We start from the raw sequence: 20,040 nt of genomic DNA, 5'->3' as shown, positions 1-20,040 counted from the left end.
AAATATTCTGTCATAAATCACTACTTTGAGCATGAAAAGGAAGTTCAGTGTCTGTCTCTTGACATCTCTCGAGTGAGACTTAAAAATGCCTTTCAAACTCCCTTTTCAAGTGTGTCACGGAAGCTGGTGGTGCAGTTGGAGTTTTGTGGTAAGGAATGTCAGTAGTTTAAACAGCTCCGTTATGTTAGAACACGTAACAAGCCTTAATAGTAACTTTTAGTGCTAGCCAGCCTTTCCTCAGATCTCATTCTGAATAAAACAAACACTTGAGAGAACTCATGACCTGAGCGTGGCTGCGCATCTCGTTTGTGTGAACTGTGGCACTGCGTTCCTGCCCGCTGCAGCTGGAGTAGGGTTGTCCGTGTGCATATGGCAGGGAGGCTTAATCACACTTTCATAAAAAATCCTTTCCCATGAGGTTATGATGCCTTGGACTTGGCAAGTTACTGAGCGACTCAAACATTTATGTTCTCGCTGTGCTGTAGAAATTCTCCAGGTTGTTTCAGTTAACCTTGCACTCCTCACGTGGTTCATGCTTAAATCTGCCTCTTGCACAGCGCAGTCGTCCGAAACCAGGAAATTTGCTTGGAACTGTTTCAGAATGAGCATGGAAACCTTTCACCCGCAGGCGTTGGGACACAGGTATTTACCTTTCCCTTGGCTGTTGCTGGGATAAAGCCAAGTAGTAACAGAGCGTGCTTACTGCCCTCTGAATGTCCTGGCCTGGCGTTCGCCGTATCACTGCAACGGTCCGTCCGCCGGGCACGAAGATGCATTTAAGCCTACGGTGACTGCGCGTCTCTAGGAAGTGGGACTGAGCAAACATAAGATGGCCTGTGCACGGGTGATTCAGCCCTTCTGTGTCAAAGGTCCTGTCTCCTTATCACACCAGTGAGCAAAGACAGAAGCAATTCTGTGCAAGGTAAGGCACTAGTGATGCAAATACTGGGTCACACCTGTGCCAGCAGTGTCTTAATGGCTGGTGCAAATGCTTCCTGGGAGTGGGCAGAGAGGAAAACCCAAAGATTAAAGCTGGTTGGGCTGTCGTGTGGCACGAAAGGGCTGCGTTTGTTGCAAGCGGTTTTATCGTGTTTGTCAGCCGCCCCTTGCAGTGGGATATTTGTGGTTTTATTCTTATTCCAGATGAGGAACAGATTATATCAATTACTGTAGTGTGCATTTCAGTGATGTTTCCCTTCTTGTGGTTGTTCCTGGGCCTGCCTTCTAGTTACCTGTTGTGTCTGTGTTCCCACCTGCTGTGTCAAATGGAAAGCAATAAACAACTGAATTTTTGTGAGCCCTACTGTACAGTGTCTACTTTAGCTGCGAGTTTGATACTGATGCTATGTGAAGAGAGGCGAACATTTTTGCACAGCAATTTCTGAAAGACAATATGCAATTAAAACTGACTAAAATGCTGTTAGACAAAATGTGGGGTGTTGGACACAGATTTGGTCTATACCTATGCTCATTTACCGACTGGTGTTGGGGAAAGCATGGCCAGACCTTTAAAGAAGGCAAGCGCTCAGCTGGCTTCAGGTCCAAGCATTTGACCTTTACTACAGCACAGGTTTTTAAAGGAGGGTTTTCTGCTGGAACCAAGGCCGTGGCCATACGTGCGCTACGATTAATGCCCGTCAGCAGTAGCGCACGGTAGAAATCCTCGCGGGTCTGTGGGTGTTTGGGGACGCCCCTTGTCCTGGGTCTGCGGGGGCAGCCCCTGATGCCAAAGTAGTGGCTCTGTCTGATGATTTTTTGCCTCGACAGCAGCTCGGTCCCTATTCTGTTGACTTTGCCAGCGCTCCCGTGCGCGTTAAGGTACGAAATGGCTATTGCAAAACCCTCACTAACGTTACTTGGCGCCCGTGGCGGTGGGCTGGAGTCGCTGCGCCCGGGGCCGGGGGTGCGGGGGACGCGGCGCCCGGGGAGCGGCGGCCTCCGTCCCTGTGGGGTTTGCTGGTTTCGCTGTGCGGCGGCCAGGCTCCTGCCCGGGTGAGGCCGTGCGCGGCGCGGTGCTTCCCTCCGCAGCCGCTGGAGGGGCGGCTGCTGGCACTCGCGGTTCGCGGTCACCCGCCCCGGTACGCGGCGGGGCGGCGGCGGGGGCAGCGCTGCGCCGGGGCCGCTCCCGCCGAGGCGGCGGCGCCACCACCGAGACGGGCGGCGGCGCCCAGAGAGGCGGCCGCGGCCCGACGGCGCCACCTGGTGGCCGCTGCGGCCCCGCCCGCTGGCGGTGGAAGCGCTGCTTCCCGCCTCTGAGGGGCAGCGGCGGGAGGGCGGTGGCGGCGGCTGTGGGCCTCGGCCCGTCCCTGGGGGGCGGCTGTGGGCCTCGGCCCGTCCCTGGGGGGCGGCTGTGGGCCTCGGCCCGGCCCTGGGGGGCGGCTGTGGGCCTCGGCCCGGCCCTGGGGGGCGGCTGTGGGCCTCGGCCCGGCCCTGAGCCGCGGGGCGGAATTAGAGGGGAAAACCCCCGAGTAGCCGGGGTACGCAGATCTCCTCCAGCCCCGTCTCTGGGAGACCCGGGCAGCGCACCTTGGTGTCTGAAGGAGCGGGTGGTCCTGTTCTCCACCCCAGACTGCCCGCATCCCCTCTCCTATGAAACAGAATTAGTGAAGCAGGTTATTTTCCTGACTGCTGCTCTGCTCCTGACTTGACAATACTTCTAGAAACCTCCAAATGGCCCGGCACCCCTTCATCTCCAAGGAGGCGTTCTGGCCTCCTCGACTTCCGAGAGGCGATTGCTGACAGGACAGGGTGCGCCAGCCGCCAAAATCCAGAGGGGAAGGGGTCAGTGTTGCCTGGCTCATGACCTTCCTGTGTCTGGTGGCACTGGGGATCTCGCGCTGCCGCAATGTGGGTAGCTTGCAAACACTTCCCCCCATCTTTGCAATTAATTTAAGTCCCAATCAAGCGATTTGAGTGTGGGGACGCTGTGGTGAAGCTACGTGTTCCTTCTGCTTGCTCGAGGCACTGGCGCCGTGGGGCAGCAGCCTCCCACGAGCGGTTGTGGGGTGGTCAGCTGTTGTGCGGAGTATTTCAGTTGAGGGTGGGGAGCAGAGACAGCGTTTTCCCGGGCTATTTTGTTCATAAATGCACAAAGTTAGTCTTTCCAGTGTGTCCATGGTGCCAAGCAGGGAACTGTGTGGCCAGTACCACTGCACCGGGCTCCCCACCGCCTGCTCCTGGGGGTGCCTCATCTTGTCCTGCTCCCCTCTTTGGGGACCCCTGTTGGCCTTCGGGCCTCGGCTCCCTGCCCGAGCAGCGCGTGCGAACAGCCCTGCGCCCCTCAGCTGCTGGCAGGCGGGAGGAGCAGGTGTGCTGCGGCTGCCCGGGCGCAGGGGGCTGGGCCAAATTTACAGTTTCAGTGAATTTTTCCCTTGCTGCCTTGTTGAGTGGATTGGGTGGGTTACAAGGGGTCATGAAAGTCACCTGGTGTCACTTTCACTTCTCTAATTGGCAGCATGTGCTTTGGGGAGCAGGGCAGGGAGTGCTTCTGCCTTCCCTTGGTGGTGCTCCAGGGGTGTCCTTTAGCTTGGGCAGGAGCCTGCCGGTGGCGGAGGAGGGTGTAGCGGCGTCGGCTGTAGCGCTGTTCGGATGCAGGCTGCTCGCTGTCCTAGCCCGGAGGTGCGTCGCTTGGGCTGAGCGGGACCGGCTCCGACAGCCCCGCGGATGCAGCGAGCGGAGGTGGTGGCCCCTGCGCCGCCAGCTGCGGCCGAGACGGCACCGGGTGAGTGTGAGCGGGCGTCTCTGGTCTTTCAGGAATCAACGTTTTATGAAATGTTTTTAAGTAAACTGCAGCTCACAAATACTTCTTCAGGGCACTGCAATTTAGTGTGGATGTAGGCCTGTATTGCAGCCTCTCTAACGGAAGGCTGATCTCCTTCCATCATGTTTGAGGAAATATTTCATTTTTGTTTTACTTTTTCGGAGTTCCTTGGGAAATCTGGTACAGTGTCCAGTCCTGGTGCAGGACTGGTAGGCTTTCAGGTGGGGCCTAGCGCTTTGTAGCAAAGGAACCCTCTGCATTTAGGGTACATCAGCGTGCTGTTGAAATTGCTTACAGCCCACTCATGGCCTGAAGCTCTCCTGGTTTTAACTTTATCATGTCTGTCATAAGGCGAGTTCATGAGCGTGCATAAATGCTGGAGTGTTGGCAGGTCTCCCAGCCAAGGCAGCACAACACAACTAACTCACCTTTTCCTTCAAAATTCCTCCCTCTTGTGGGCTGTCTCAACAGCCAGGCTCAAAGTCCCATTTCGTTTTCTTTGGAGGGAGGCTGTAGCCGAGAGGCGTACGTACCACGCAGTCCCACCGCGGTCATTTGCAGCAGCCTCTCCCAGAGGCACAGCTCCTCCTAACTCACAGCCCAGCCCCGTCCCGAGAGGAGTGCCAGGAGGTCGGTGGTTGCTCCTCGTTCCTCCTGTGTTTGGCAAAGCCCCGCTCGCTACCGAGCGCAGAGAGCAGCGCTCTGCGGCAAGCCTGAGCCCGCTGCCTTGCAAGGCTTTCGTGTTAGGCTAATCTGGTTTCTTCTTCCCAAAATGAGATTGCTCTCATATTTCTATCTGGGATTTCTTGAATTAAAAACATGCTGTAAGATGTGTGCTGGGGCACACCTGCGTGCTGGTCGCGCCGCAGAGCGCGGCTGCGTTGGCGTTCCTTGCAGGTGGGTACGTGCCTGCCTCGGCGCGTGAGCTGAGCTGCCCACGCAGCAGCGAACGGGTACCTGCGGGGCAGGGTTTCAGGCACAAAGACCTCAGCCTGGTTAGCAGCAAGGGAGAGGAGGGAAGAGCAGCCGAGAAGCATTCAAAATGTAAACTTTGCAGGAAAAGAAAGGCTTTAATTTTAATACTTTCCTTCACAGGATAACTTCCCTGTTGCATAGGAAAGCCATTCTTGCCTCTCCTCTGTTTTTTTCTCCCTTCTACTTGATAGCCTTTGATCCCTTGGAGGAAAAGTACGGGGAGCTAGCTGAGATGCCTTGGTGTTGCTGTAGCTGTTACAGTCCAATTTTCTTTTATGGAGATGAAGTAAGATAAACACAAAGCAGGAAGAAAAGATAATTAAACACAGGACAGGCAGTTAGACCTTCTGCTGGTGATTCCCTGATTTCCTCCACCTCTACTGTTGGAGAAATGTGACCATGACACAAAGCTACTTGGCCCTTCTGAGACCTAGGAATCCTCTACTGGCACAGGCTGCCTAAAGCCAGCTATTTTCCTGTTTATAGATTCTCAGTTTATTAGCCTGAAGGCAAAAGAACTAAAATGAGACCTAATAAGGTCGGGAAGGAGCACATAAGAGGTAGAATGCAGAAATGCTTGATCATATATTTTATATCATATATATTATAATGCCTATATGTAATAGGGATGGTCAAAATTAAGATTGCTTGTGCAAATTTAATTAGTCTTTTGTAACCTTCTGAGCGCTTAGCTTTGCAGCCTTAATCATGTGCCTTTAACACGGTTCGTGGAGGTGACCATAACTGGTTCCTAAGGCCAACAGGCAGAGCCTAGCCACAAGTCTGAAGTCTTCATTAAGAGTTTACTGTGGTCCATGTCTGGAAGTTTAAATATACACTCGAAGTGAAGCTTGAGCTAAAGGGCATCACTCAGTATCTGGTATGTGAGTGACCGCTGCAAATCAAGAAAGGAGAACTTGGTAGCAGCCATCAAAGTAACCAAAGCTGCGTGAGGGGAGCGTGACGGGCTTGGTGGCACCTGGGACCCTTTCTGTAATACTGGAAGGAATTTTGGAGCCCCAGATCTCTGGGTGTTGATTGAATGTGTCCATGCTTTTGCCTCTTTCAAGTTAGTTTTCAGTGATGGATTAGTCTTGGATTGTGAGGATAGTTCTGATCCCACCCAGAAGTCCTTGATGGGGGCCAAGGAGCTCAGCTTTGGTGCTGTGGCCCAGGCCCTCGGCAGGACACCTTACTGGCTCCATCTTGATGGTCCTGCAGACCTGAGGAGAGGGACTGCTGCCCTGTGGAGGGAATAGTTCCTAGGAAATGACTGTGCCTAAAATCCGCAACAGCCATGGGAAGACCCAGAGGTGATGCAGAACCTGGGTCCGCATGGCTGTGCAGAAACCGCTGCTTTTTGCACAGGAGCTGCTTTGTGAGGAGTTTGACCTAGCGAGTATCGTTTTGTAATTGCACTTTGACTGTGAATTAATGCTCCTCTGCGCTGGGGATGTCTTTGAGGCTCACTGGAATATAATCTAACTCCGCTGTTCAAAGGAAACCGATTTCTTTCAGGTTGTATTAATCTCTTTGATATAATACATGGTGGCACAGTAGTTGCACAATTAACTGTGGCTTTCTGCTTTGGAACGACCCCACTAATTACTCCACATTGAAAAGATGGATTAAGTGTCTTGGGAGAGCATTTTATAGCAGCTGACATTTCGATGGCTAGAGGACGTTGGAGGTGACACTGCAGCAATGACACACTGATGCCCTGCTGGTGTGCCCGGGAGGCTGAGGAGATGTCCGTAGCTGGGTGGAAGCCGTGGGGAAGGCACTGAGGGTCCCCTTCTCTGTGGCGCCGGACCTTGCCAGAGGTGGAGGCGGGTTGGGGTCCCTCCACACGGAGCGGTGTGGAGGGCTCGCTGCCCTTCCATCCCCACGTACCCCTTGCAGCTCCGCCTGGATTCGAAGGTGTCTGTCGCCATCTGACGAAACCTTCCACTTCAGGTGGTTGCCGCTGTTGCTGCTCCTCCTGCCTTCCAGGTTTTGACACCAGCAACATCGACTTGTAGTAGGCAAATGCAAAAATATGTACCTTATAAAGAAATTAAGTGAGTGTCGTGAGCCACAGCCTGTGTGAGTTTAGCTGTTATAGTGGAAAGGGTAGGACTTGCAGGGTAAACAATAATGCTTAAAAGTCAGCATTTTGGATCTTTTATATATAGATATACATATTCACTTAGGTTTTGGAATTTTTCTCTTTTTTTTTGTTGCCAGTCCAAGGAGCTACGTGTTTTTCTTGCCTTTAAATGTAAACTAGTGTTTGCTTCCTAACAAACATGTTAAAAGACACAAGTGTCATCATGGACAAGCACGAGGTTCCTTGAAAATAAGCCTAACTTTTATCTCTGTTACTGGTTTTAGTTCCATTGAGAATCGCAAGCATCCATTTCCCTTTTACAGGTGTTTTTGCACCTGTTTTAAAATTAATTTCTCTCTTTTGTTTTTGTTTTTTGTTGTTGTGGTTTGGTTTGTCGGTTTTTCTTCTCATGCTGGTCAAAGCCCCCTTTCCCTTGCTGGGGGTTGTGCTACAGGCCAGTAACATCCAGGCCACAACCCGACAGACTCCTGTGGCCACGCGACGTGAGACATAGAGCCTGGGTGTCCTGTGAACCAGCCCTCCTCTGAGAGCGGATTACTTCTGCTGGTGTTTTGCACTTGTGGATCTGATCCAGGTTCTTGGCGTTGCGAATGTACAGGCAGGCTCTATCCTGGGTAACGAGCACCGTGTCGCCATGTGCGCACACAGTGGTTAGGCGTTGCATTTACTTGTGACGGCAGCAGAAACGCTCTCTCGTTAGCTATCTTTGGCAAATCTAATTTCACAGTGTCAAAAAGTTACTACTTTCAGCTCACCAGCGTAACACAAGTCCCTGCCCCGGCGTAACTCAGAAGGTTGCTGTAAAAATGCACAGTCTCTGGGTTTTTCAGTGGGTGAATAGGAATAAAATTATGAGCCTTTAAACTAAATAATAATTTTTTCCTTGTAGCTTGAGATCTGTTCAATCAATAATATTTCTGCTAACTCTGGGGAGAATTTTAGTTGCCTCCATAAAATGTTTTAATTATTTAAAATCATAAAATATAAGTAGGCACAATTTGCTTGGAACTCATTAGGGAAATATATGAATAAGAAGAAAAGATAATGTTTGCTTCTGCATTAATTTAAAGCAGTCTCTAAAATATGAAATCTAATCCTGGAAAGCAGTGACTTATCAGCAATGTTTGCTTTTCCTATAATAGGAATAAATATTAAAGCAGCTAGTTACGTGCTTATCCCTACAGTATTGCACTGAGCCAAAAAGGAAGATAAATAACTTGTCTGAAATCCCACATTAATTTCCCTCCTTTACAGGTTTTATGTTTGTTCATTTCCTTTTTCAAAACATTGCTTTTAAAATTATTATTATAAAACAGGTGACTTAGAAACCACGAGTAGCTGCAAATGCATGAGGCCAATTTGTGTGTGACTGGAATTATGCAGAGGTAGTGCTTTGTACTCGTGCAGAGCCCTTCATCCCAGTGCAAATAACCGGGCACAACGTGCAGCAGCAGCAGAGGGATGCCACTGCCCTGGGGCAGGGCTCAGCAGAGCAACCGATGGGCAAGGAAACAAAAAACCCTTATCGTCTTCAAGGTTCTCTGAAGGGACTTCACTGCTCACTGTGGCAGGAAACACTCATCTGCAGCTCTTAGGTGTGCACAGAGGGAAGAATCGGCTTTGTCCGGTCCCCGCTCAGTACTCCTTGTTTGGGACCTCATCAGAAATCCCTCCCCGAAAGACCCTTCTTGTTTTATTCACGGCTTTCCACGTTTTCATTCTGGGAAGGCCGTGAGAGTGCTGCCGCTCCCATGGAAATGAAATGAGCGGTAAACCCAAGCATGCTGCAAACCACCCAAAGATGGGTCCTGATCTCGAGTGCGTGGGGAGCTCCTAGGTTATCTGAATGTGTTGGCATGGGCACCGTTTGGAAGAATGGATGGAGCCGCTCAGCACAGCCGTGTTCCTCCTGGTAGCACACGGGTGGTGCGAGGGATGGAGGAGGCCTGGGTGGTTTCAGTAGATGGGTTAGGTAAACCCAAGCTGTATTTATCTCAGCTAGCGCTAAGAACCATCTCTTAAAACAGCACTGACCTCTTAGCATGTTTACCTCTGTTGTGGCCATTTAGGATGGATTTCCTCAAGTGCTGAAGAGAACACAAGCAGGGATGCAGCTAACTGTTATACACCTCGAAAAGGAGCACGCTGCAAGTTATGGCACTTGCTGCTGCCGCCACCCGAATATCGTGAAGGCTGTAGTGCCTGAGAGGTGGCGTGTGCCTCGGGTCTGAGCTGCGAGGTTTCTGGGGGTGGTGGGGAGCTGCTCATTGTCAAAGGAGGGGATTTGGATGAGGTTTATATTCATGTTCCTTCCCCTGCATCCTATGGGCTTTACCACAAAAAGCTTGCTAATTGTCTTCCACGAGCAGCAATTCGCAGCGAGCGCTGTCTGTGTGGAAAATGGCTGGATTCAAACAGGTTAAAAACGCTTCATGAGCTTGAAAAAAGGAGGAGGGATGGCAGTGGCAGAGGTTCAAGCAAATGCCTCTAAGTTGCATCACACTCAGCAGCCCGGTTTTCATTTAGGCCTGCAGCAGCGCGAGAGACCGGTGACGCTCCCCGCTTTGTCCCCCGGCGGGATCAAGAGCTCCAGCGCTGAAAATGCAGAAGTGGGCCTTGATCATTCAGGAGTCCCGGGGTCTACCCTTCCACAGTGAGTTGTTTCTTTTTGGGAGCAGCCCTCCCTCTAGATTTGTGAGCACAGGTCTGAGTCCTGAGTACATTCCACACTGTGCTATCTTTCCTCTGGGTGTATCGGAGAGGGTCAGCACGAAGGGGGAGCATGGCAGCACGCTGAGCAAGTGTCATCTGCTCATTTAATTAGCTAGCAGAGATGCAAAGTCCGCTCTGAAACAGCCTTCTGTTCCTTTCCCCATCACCCATCCAAATATCACACCACACCGTTTCGAATGTTACATCTTTGGAGCAGGGACTGAGATACCCAACCAGCAGCTGCTTCACTCTCATGGTGGCCTCTGGGAGTTACTGCGCTAGGGGGAATTCTCTTTTTCTTTTTATTTTTTTTTTTAATGCACTATCCTTGAGTCCCATTTGCTTCTGAGCAAGTCCCAGCTATACGTTTGGCACCTGTGTTGGCCTCTCTGGGGTCAACCCTTGCAACTAGAAGAGATGCCAGTGCTGTATGCGCAGCTGGGTGGCAGGGTTGGGGTAACAGTGTGCCCCAGGTCACCTCCTCTTCAGGGGTGGAAAATCCTGAGCCTCTACAGTGTGAGCAGTAGCTTAGGCAGGTGTGTTACTGGGGAAGGCCGAGCAGGCACACAAGCTCCCATACATGATCTTGCCATTAGAGACAGAGACTTGCGCTGTGTTATCGTGTGGTCCGCTCTCACCACCTAATGAAAGCCTAAAATCCCATTGTCCCCACAAATTCCCCAAAGCTGATTCACCACTTAAATTAAACCATAATTATGTATTATCAGCAGTCACTTTATAGTAAGGTTGAAGGATTAAATGCAGTTAGCGGTGATGAATTCCAGACGCGCAGGACAGAAGCCTGAAGAGAAAGCCAGCTTCTGAGTAACTACAAGATAGAGTGTAATGTATTCTAAATATTTGATTCAATTAAGCTTCCTTCTGCTCTTTGTTTCAGCTTACAGATGGCTCATCAATCTATAGTTTAGGGACACATTGCTATTCTTTCTAATAGTAATTACGTGATCAGGATGGAGACAGGTTTGATTAAATGCTCACAATATGCTCTGCATATTTAAAATGGAGCAGAGTCCAAAGCAGAGGCCAAACGCTACCCTGCTGCACCCAGCTTCAGCCTCAGGCGCTGGACAGGTCTTCCTCTAGCACAGGTGACGGGGACTTTGCCGGTTTCCACCAGTCAAGGAACAGGAGTTTTTGAATTAATGAGCTACGATTGTTTGTATTTGGTTTTGAATGTTGTTAAACAGTTATTTGGCAGTTTCTTGCAAAAATACTCATGGTGCTTGCCTGCTTTTGGCTTGGCTTTTCTGAGAGGGTTCTTGCAGCTTGGAAATTAGTAGCAAAACAGACTCTGATCAGTCTGCCAGTGACCCTGTCTGTTTGGGGAAGGCCATCATGCTACTTTCAGGCCAGGGTATGTATTCTTAACAGCTTGTAGCTCACTTGTGATTATCAGCTTACAGCCTTTGAAAGCAGGAATATTTGAGAGGATTTTCCAGCTGTTAAAGTGTCCCATTGTGTGTTTGTAACCCTTACAATTTTGTTATCTGCTTAAAGTAAAATAGTAATGTAGAACATGGACAGAAGCTTTGCGTGCAAACATATAATGATCTTGTATATTCCTTTAGCCACTCCATTTGAGAGCTATTATAGTCATTAAGGCTTTGGTAAGGTGTTATTTCTTTTACGCACATAAAAGAATTGAGGCATGCAGAGGTGTGAAGCCGTGAGGGTAAAACTGTACCCAGAAAAAGAAATTGGGCAACCTTTATGCCCTATTTAAAATCTCATTTAAGGGCTATAGGCACCTTGTCCTGGACTTCTCCCAGGCATGGATTTTACTGTATAGCAGCCAGTCCTCAATTCAGCAAAGTACTTAAGCACATCCTGACGTGCTCTGCTGAATCAGGGGTTTAAGTGGAAGTGACAAAAATAGAATTGAGATCTCCTCACTCATAGCCCCGCTCTGAAACCATCAGATAATGCTTCCTTTCTTCACCACTTTCCTGCTGCAGTATACTGCCACGAGTGTCTGAGACGGGTAAGACCTGTGCCTGGAACATCTGCCCTTATCAGAACCCAAGCCACCCAGCTGAAATTTCAAAAATATGAGCTGAGTAGTCAGTTCTAACAATTCTGAGACTTGAAATCTTTGTCCCCCAGTACCCGAAGTCATTCAAGCGCATTATTTAAGCAAATGGAAGAAGGAGTCTCATAGCTCTGATACAGCCTCCCTACAGGCCAACGAATCTAAAGTGACCTTTTTCCTCGATATACATATGGTACCCTCCCAACGTATCAGTCCCCCAAAACAGCAGCCAGTGGAGCATTTGCCTGTAAAATGCTGGTTTCGATTTCTTGTTTAATTAGTTTTTTTCCTGTAATAAGAATTACAGGATGAAATAAAAAGCCCTAAAAATTACTTGTTACTATTTGTAATTGACCATGGAAAGAACTCATTAGCTGGATTCTTATTCTCTAGCTCAAACAGAATGTGCCTCCTGCCCCCTTAAGTCTCCTTCATTGGTCCCAGGTAAAATGAGCTTTTCCAACTGCTGTTTCTTGATCAAAACTTATAAAATACATCAGGATGAAACAGGAGTAATGGATGACAGCTGCAAATGAAGCTAACTAGGAGTTCAGAATACTGCAGGAAAAATACTTTTCTAAGGCATGGAAAAAGCATAATTTTGTTACATGCTGCCTGGGGAAGGGAATCTCTGCTTGCAGTAATTATTTGAATAGCCAGTTAAGAGCTGTATTGCATCCTCATACAATCATCATTTCCTTCTGCAGCCTTGCCACCAACGCTCTGTGCTTTGCAAGTTTCTAGGAAACAAGTACCATGCAAGTCGCTTCTTTGGTGGGAACGTGGGAGAGGGAGGAAGGAGGAAGAATTGTCTTGGTTTTCTTCTTGCCCATTTGCTCTTCCTAAATTCCGACTTCAAAAAAATCTACCTGCACTGTTACCCCGCCCTTGCACACGCAGGTTTTAGGGAGTGCTCTATAGTGGAAATCCTACTTGTCCTTTGACGTGCTCTTACAGACAACTTTTTTTTCCCCCATATGATGTATATTTGAGGCTGCTTATGTAGTACTTCAGGGATTACCAGTGACGTTCAGCATCGTTTGAGAAGGCTAGCAATCTCCTCCATGTCATGTACATTTAATTAAAAATCCATTTTTCTGTTATGGCTTTTAACATCAGTAAACTCCACTTCTTTTCCTTTTGATGGTAGGACTGATCATTCTGCTACTCAGCAGCCTCTTTTAGGATGGAAAATGACTTTGTTGTACTGACTGAGTTGGAACTCAGTCATTCTACAGAGGGCGATTTTTTTCAACCGCTGTCTTACAGGGACAACTTCATGTAAGTTTACTTGCTTTATTACAATTAAAATAAGAAACCATAGTAGATCTCAAAATAAGTCTCTCTTCTCAACTTAGCTGCCCTTAGGATCTTGCTGCTCCTAAAGTCTACTTCCCTAGGCTATGCTCTCCAGTGGAGATACAGGCTAAATAACCATTTTTGATACTGCTCTGTCTGCATTTTTCCTGATGACTTGATGCTGCTTGTTGCTTCCCATCTGCTGGGCTTCCTCCAGTTACAACTTGAACGCCAGCGTGACTCCATCCCCCATTGGGAGCATGCTGATATTGACTCGTGCATCCCTGAGAAGCTTCTCGTTGAGGTGGTGGATGCTCTGGGTTGCCGAGTCACCCTTTTGTGGTTTTAGCACCCTTCCGCTCCAAAGGACCTATTGAAAAAAGAGAAGTCATGCACCTCATTTATGCCAATATGTTCCTTGGACCACAGAGGAAGCTTTGGGAAAGGTCCTGCATATTTTCTAGGAACTGATATTTATTGTATTTCAGATTTCTAGTTGTCTCTGCCATGGAGCTCTCATAAGCAACTGGGACTGGGAGTCCACAGAACTGGCTAATTGTGATGCTTCTGCAAATTCAAAGCCAAAATAAAAAAAAAATATGTGATTAACATAGGTATTTTTAAAAGCCCCTATCCAGCTGCCACCATAACCCTGAAGGTGCCTGAAGTTTAACATCGTTCCTTGTTTCTAGTAAAAGTTGTTAACTGATAATTTATTAGTAGTTACCGATTACAAGTGCTGCCTTTGATCTTGCGTAAGTACTGTACCTAGTAGAAAATGCACTACAAGACAAATCAGAACAATACAGAGCATTCTCTGTAATGAATTACAAAAAATGTGATTAGTTTCTGTTACCACAGGCTGTTTATGTACTAACATAAACTTAACACATTACTTCTTACTTCTATAAGGGTTTATTCTTTGCTTATGTTAGTGTTCCATATAGCTTACTTCAGGAATTTATGTTGAATTTTAAAAGCCTCCCGTGTATAACATGGAACAAACATGTTGCAATTGGCAACCAAGTTGCAGGTCAGAAATTGCATTACTAGAATCCCACTGTGACCTTTTTTTCCCTTTCCCAGAGGCAAAAATGGTAACTCCCTGTGCTGCTACCACAACTGCAGTACTTACATTATCAATAGCTATTATTCCCCCTTTCTTTATGAGGCGCAAACACTTTTCATAGTACTCATTGCAGCTTTCTTTATCCGCATCAATGAAAGCAAAGTCAAAGGTTTCTGCTTCTCCACTGGCCAACAGTTCATCTAGATGAGCAACAAAGCGAGCCGTTACACCCTGGTTAATGCTGTGTAGGAGGAAGTCATCCATTTGTGTCAAAGTACTCATTAAATAATGTGTTTGGTGCCTTGACCGGGCAGCCTATTCCTCTACAGCTAATTACTAGAAAAGCCTATCCCACAGAAACAAATCTAGACACGATGTATGCATAAAACAGTTACTGAGTTCTGCCTACCTGGAAGTTTACAGAGTCGTTCTAAACCTGCACGATACAGCTGGGACTGCTGAAAGGTGCAGTAAAACCAAGTCAAGCAGTTTGAAACTGGACATGCTCTACACCTTCAGCTATTTTTTGAGCTGACTGAGGAGAACTGTTTTCTTAAGTGGATTAGGACTTATCTCACGTTTATGAACAGGCCCTAAATGCTAATCTCCCGTTGATGATGAAGTGCCATGATACAGGTCATGAACAAACCCTGTCAGAGATCTTCATCACAGCAAGAGACTGCTGTAAGTAGTCCCCCTCTGGGCCAAGGCAAGTGGAATTCAGTTTTAAGTTCTCCTAAATGGGCCAAGAACTCCAAATTGCCAGTTGTGGAAGGGCTGACTGCTGCCTTCCTCAGGTTCTCGGCCACCCCCCCACCTGCCCTTACCCTCTGCCAGCAGAGGATCTTTTTGCCTGAAACACTGCCTGGACTAAGCTGTCCATCAGACTTCAGCCACAGTGCACCCCTAGCAGGCTGCTAATATTTGCCTCTCTAGAAAAGATGGATGAATTTGGAAGTAATACAAGGTTGTGAATGGATCTGTGGATCCATCAAACACCTTTGCTGGAAACCTTCTGCCACCTCCATTCCTAGCAAATTTATTGTATTTTCAGAATATTTATTAATATTCCTGCTGCCCCACATCTTCTCTTTTCTTGAATGAGAAAAGTCATTGCCTTTTTAATGGCCTTGTGTGCTTTTGGCACATCCTAAATTTGAACTCCTCTAGATACAATTCAACTGTTTTACCCTGAATTTATATTCGCTTCTGTATTTTTTCTGCACCTCAGCCCTTTCGGAACACTCTTCCTGTCTATAACAAAGAAATACTTGCTTAGAATGGACAATGGATAAAGAAATAGGGCTTTGTCTAATTAATCTGTTTTAATCAGCTTTGCCAGAAGCAGCTGACAATAGTACTTCATAGATTAAACAAGGCAATGGACAGGACAAGTGAGTGACCAGTACAGCCCACTACACAGGACAAGCATTTTCTTCCTCTCTGCTAGCATGTTGGAGAACTGAATTTTGAAGTTGTGAAGTTTTCTGACTTTTTCTTTTATAAATAGAAGAAAAGCTGTCTCACTGTTAGCAAAGGGATCACATCCACAAGCATATTTGGTCTTAGATTTCATCAGTATGATATCTAGGGAAGGGGGGAAAAAAAAGAAGTGTTTTAGGTTACTTACCAAGTGTTTGAATTGCTGGCTTAATCCGCAGGTCAATTTTATGCTCTACTCCTGCCTAGAATGAAAAAGAACAGAGAGTTGATGAAAGTGGTTAAGAAATAACCTGGTCGTAGGTTGCACTCAGGGGGTGACTGGTGTTCAGATATTTTTCCTATTATTTCTATGCTACAGCACTTATTTTTCTTTCCAGATTGAACTGTCTCAGCCTCCTTGAAAGATGTGAATGTTTGTGTGTGAATGCGCAAGTCCAAAATCCAATGCAGTACCAAAACCCCTTGACATGCAAATGCAGCTGTCCCAAACACGTAACAGAAGAGATGCTGCTTACCTCCTTCCACAGTGGCTTTCCAATTTTGACGTAGTCCTCATTTACATCACAGGCAATAACTCTGCCATTATCTGGCAGGACAAGTGCCATATTCAAGGTGTTATAACCTGTAAAAACACCTAGGAAAATCATAAGAGTCATCAACACTTACCATATTGGGGGGAAAGATAAATAGTGAACTACAGGGCTCCTTTGAGGAATAAAAACCCTGAAGGAGTCACGGATGGCAAATTGTTAATGGACACAAAGGGTTATCCCTTCCATTTTAATGTAATAGTGGATTGGGAGGAATTTTTACTTTTTTTTTTAATCAATCTTTCAGCAAAGCTTTTTCCAAAAGTCTCCTGACACATAGGGCAGTCTGGTCCTGCACCTCTGAGGAACACCCTTATTTAAAAGGGTGCTAAATCCTGAGCCAAAGGGACTGGACCAACAGCGTAATAGCAGGGCATCACAAAGCCAGGCCAAGAATGAAGATGGTGGGAGCCCATCCATACCTGGCTGCTCAGCATCAGTCTGGCTTTGAGACATCCTGCTAACACAGGTGCACCAAGGAAGGTAGATTGGATGCAGGGCTTGTGCAGCAAAATGTTTCCTTCTGGCAAGAAACATACAGGAAGGAAAGAATGTCCTGCAACTGCAACTGCTGGAGACCCAAGTGATCTGTTGCTCTTATTTTTTCAGATGGCCTCTGAGCTGACAAGACATCCATGCTGATGCCAGAATTACGGAATGTGCAGACTGAGTGGCAAGTAAGTACAAATCAGACACTACTTTTCACGCTGTGGTTTGCCCACCTGTTTGCTGAGACTGGTTATGCAGCACCTTACTATGTTTAGGTATCTTATGTAAACATGACTGTATTTGGAGAAGCACAGCAGGAGCTTTATTCTACTACAGAGAGGACAAAGTGACACTCTTACCTATTTCAATAACTTTCTTGGCTTTAATGAGTTTGACCAAATTTGCCATAAGCTGAGCCTGGTCACAGGACACCATCATTTTACTGCAGGGATGATCAGCAGTGAGCTACAAAGGGGAAAAAATATAACACATCACAAGAAGCAAAACCCAACGCTTCCAAACCAGTACCCTAGGGGAAAACCCCAGGACAAAGAGATACTCCTACTTTCTCATTTTAGATGGCTTTGTGCTCCATCTATGAGCCAGAAATTGGTTTGAATTTAACAGTAACTAAGGAGGGCTGGGTCCCTGTCATAAGCAGCGGTTTATTCAAAGCAGTAATATGCCCCAAAGTCAGCATGGCTGTGGAAACTTGGCAGTACTTATTACTGACGAAGAGCCATGGAGGCTCTGTGACTGTGAAAGTCCTTTATTTCCATGTATTTACATAAACAGTTGTACTTTTTTAAAAAAAAACAAACGTAACCTTTGTACTTATGCCTTTATTCCTCCCGGTTTTATGAACTGCTGGGGTAAAGCCTGTTGCCAAAGGTCAGCCGATGTGGTTCTGGGTAGGAAGTGCAGAGCTGGAGGAGCTGTGCCCATGCCGGGGTGGGAGGGCGGCAGGAGCAGCAGGGCTGTGCCCTCACGGTTGCGTGGGAAGGAGTCCCACTTCCTTTCTTCCTCTAGGGCTCGTTCAACCAGCCAGCTCCCGTACTTCACGTTTAATTGCTTTCATACAGGAGCAGTCTGTCTTACTTGGAATGACTCGGTCCTGTCAGGAGGTCTGTTCTGAGGCCTGCTGGAGGACATCACCTCTCCGAGATGTGCCCTCTGTATATGCCAGCTCAAATGAACAGAAGTCATCTGTTCAGGTAAAAGTCACGTGCAGCCCAAACACATGGGCTTGGGAGCCATGGGTAAAAAGACATGTCTAAAACGTATGCCGATACTATTAAATACTCATTTAAGTAGCCCTGAACACTGAAGGGTCTGGGTATTACCAGCTCGAAACAAATTCGAATGTATATGCAAGTAAGATGGAGGAAGGAATGTCACAAAGAGTCCAGCAGTGCAGGACAAGGTGTAGGCGATACCAGAAGGTCCCAGTGGAACAGGAAACCTGCACTGGGGGATAAAATACTGACCAGTCGCAGCTTCTTTAGAATTGGATGTTCCCGCAAAGAGTGATCCAGTATGTATTGCCAGAGAGGACTGCTTTTCCCAATAATACTCTTGGATGATTTGGGTGTCCCAAAAGCTAAGGAAGGGTATCTTTTACCTACAACAACAACAAAAAAAAGGAATATTAAGAACCTTTATCTTTTACAGTTATTGACTGCTTAAATAAAGCAAGCACTTAAGTATTACTAAAGGTTAAAGAGGTTGTTTTGCTCTGAAAAATCCAGTGAAAAAGGAAAATTCAACTTAGCTGGACAGCTCAGTGGACTATAATATATTTTTTCTCTTTCTTTTTAACCACTGAGCTGTCCAGCCCACATCCGCAAAGGCTGAAAGGGAAAGACTTGGGTACTGTGCTGTTCAGTGGCCACTGTGAAGGTTACAAACTGTCATATTCTTACAGGGCAAGTAAGCACACCAAAACTCCAAAGGTAAGTGTAAGGAAGCACAAATAAGGCACGCTATTTCCTTAGCCTGGGGACCTTGTTCTGCAGATGGGTAGAAGCTGCGGGTCTTTAGGGCCCTCAGCTGATGCATCGTGCACAGCCCTGCGTTCTCCTAAGGACAGTGTCCTGCCCTCTCGCCAGGGCATGGCCTGTTCAGCATGGAACCAGTGTGCAAAAAGAGGTGCTGAAAGCTGAAGTTGAAGGGCTATTGCTTGTCTACATAAATACAGAACTGATCTCGCTTTGATGCCCAGTGCTGCTTTTACCAAATGGGGCAAGTGTTTTGAAGAAATAACAAAGAAACCCAATTCAGTTCCGTATCTCCTGATAGTCATTCACTAGTAAAGAACGCTTTTTTTTTTTTTGAGGCTCTGATTTTATTTTCTGTTGGTGGCTGTATTTCACAGACGCCCACGCTGAGGTGTGGATTATTTCAGCAACTCGCCCGAAGCCAAAGGGTAAGTAACTCAACGCCAGGCTCCTTCCCCAGCCCGATGGCGGGCTTGCCCTTCCTCTGCCCCCGCGGGACGGAGCCGAAACTGTGCCAGCAGAAGGGAAAGGCACGGCCGGGACACCGGGGGGGGCCGGGACCGGGACACCGGGGGGGGCCGGGACCGGGACACCGGGGGGGGCCGGGACCGGGACACCGGGGCGGGCCGGGGACCCGAGGGGGGGGCCGGGACCGGGACACCGGGGCGGGCCGGGGACCCGAGGGGGGGGCCGGGACACCGGGTCGCCCTGGGCTCTGCGAGCATCAGCTCCGTTCACCGGCGCGGTCCCGGCCCGGGGTAGGGAGGGCCGGGGGTGCTCCCGTGGGGGGACCCGGCCCGGCCAGGGGCGGGGGGACAAGCGGAGGGCGTGGGGCGGGGGCGCCGCTTACCTGCGAGGATCCCCGCGGCGAAGGCGACCCCCAGCATCGCCGTCCCGACGGCCGCCTCCTTGGGCAGGCTGAAGAGGGGCATGTCGGCGGTGGGAGCGGGAGCGGGAGCGGGAGCGGGCCGGACATGGGCGGGGCGCTCCGCGGGTGGGCGGCCGCTGCCGCCGGCCCGGCGCCGCCTCTTCGGTTGGGTTTGGTGGCTTTTGGGCCCCCCGCGGCGGCGGATGGCGGGCCGGGCTGGCGGGGGCAGCGCCCCTTCCCCGCCTCCCGAGGGACGGCCGCTGTAGCCGCGTGTACGGCGCCGCACGCAGCGCCCGGGGGCTGGGCCGCCCCTCCGCCGAGGCTGGCCCTGCCTTCGCCGCAGTCTTGGCTTTAAAACACAGCCAGACGTTGTGTGACCCAGCAATGGGCTCCGACGGTGGAGCTCCTGAGAGAAAAGTCCTCGTGAGAGGCTCCAGCGAGCCCTGGAAGGGCGCTCGCCTTCCCCAGCACCATGTTCTTCGCAGCTGAGGTGCGAGCGGGTTCCTTGTCAAAAAGCACATGAGATTGTGGGGCCCGGTCCTGCGCCCAAAAGGGCTGCGGGTTTCCAGGTGAAACGGATCGAGGAAGATCCTCCATGAGAGGGGGAGCGGGGCCTCGCTTCCCAGTGAGGTGCAGCGGGGCCTTGCCGCTTGTGGGCAGCCTGGTTGTTCAGGGATC

General features: G+C 48.8%; 1 protein-coding gene across 2 annotated transcripts; it reads right to left on the bottom strand.

Annotated features, from left to right (window-relative positions):
• Positions 1–12,889: 12,889 nt before the first annotated feature.
• Positions 12,890–19,487, bottom strand: COMTD1 (catechol-O-methyltransferase domain containing 1). Of its 2 annotated transcripts, none has more exons than XM_064464933.1 (7): positions 19,345–19,487; positions 17,985–18,118; positions 16,857–16,962; positions 15,934–16,040; positions 15,606–15,660; positions 14,042–14,175; positions 12,890–13,276 (listed from the first exon to the last, which is right to left on the bottom strand). In XM_064464933.1, exons 1-7 carry the CDS (start codon positions 19,424–19,426, stop codon positions 13,124–13,126), a joined length of 771 nt encoding a protein of 256 aa, XP_064321003.1. In that variant the 5' UTR covers positions 19,427–19,487; the 3' UTR covers positions 12,890–13,123. The 2 variants fall into 2 exon arrangements, with proteins under 2 accessions (XP_064321003.1, XP_064321002.1); XM_064464932.1 differs by having other exon boundaries at positions 15,934–16,052; positions 19,345–19,486.
• Positions 19,488–20,040: the final 553 nt, after the last annotated feature.

The sequence above is a fragment of the Phalacrocorax carbo genome, chromosome 13 (genome assembly GCF_963921805.1).
Source record: "Phalacrocorax carbo chromosome 13, bPhaCar2.1, whole genome shotgun sequence".
NCBI classification, from domain to species: domain Eukaryota; kingdom Metazoa; phylum Chordata; class Aves; order Suliformes; family Phalacrocoracidae; genus Phalacrocorax; species Phalacrocorax carbo.
This window is presented reverse-complemented; position numbering and strand designations above follow the sequence as displayed.